At 59.1% G+C, this 318-nt stretch overlaps 1 protein-coding gene across 1 annotated transcript in view; it reads right to left on the bottom strand.

Annotated features, from left to right (window-relative positions):
- TMEM51 (transmembrane protein 51) overlaps positions 1-191 on the bottom strand; it is a gene marked incomplete at its 5' end in the record, with an annotated part of 403 nt that extends 212 nt beyond the window's left edge. Inside the window, one exon of the mRNA XM_008944500.1 lies at positions 1-191. This exon is cut by the window's left edge and continues 212 nt beyond it. Within this exon, the coding sequence (XP_008942748.1) occupies positions 1-191 (191 nt within the window).
- Positions 192-318: the final 127 nt, after the last annotated feature.

The raw sequence follows: 318 nt of genomic DNA, 5'->3' as shown, positions 1-318 counted from the left end.
TGGGTTCTGTGCCAGGGGCACCCTGTGCCTGGGCGCTCTCCTCCAGCCCCGCCAGCGATTCGTAGGAGGGCAGGGACACGCTGACCCTGCTGCTCCTCTCTGAGTCTCTGGGCTCGGAGTAGCCCGTGTTCATCACCTCCTCGTAGCTGGGCACGTAGTACTGGGAAGACACGTCTTCATCCTCTTCTTGACTGGAAGGGTGAAAAGGAAGGTCAACAGCAGCACATCACTTCAGCCGCAGCGTGGGCGGGGCATGAAGGGGACAGAATGAAACCTCCCGCCTCAAAGCCGTGACAAATTATAGAATGAAGCCACTCC

Source organism: Merops nubicus, unplaced genomic scaffold (genome assembly GCF_000691845.1).
Source record: "Merops nubicus isolate BGI_N331 unplaced genomic scaffold, ASM69184v1 scaffold23077, whole genome shotgun sequence".
Taxonomy (NCBI): domain Eukaryota; kingdom Metazoa; phylum Chordata; class Aves; order Coraciiformes; family Meropidae; genus Merops; species Merops nubicus.
Note: the sequence above shows the minus strand (reverse complement) of the source record. Positions and strands in the feature narration are given on the sequence as shown.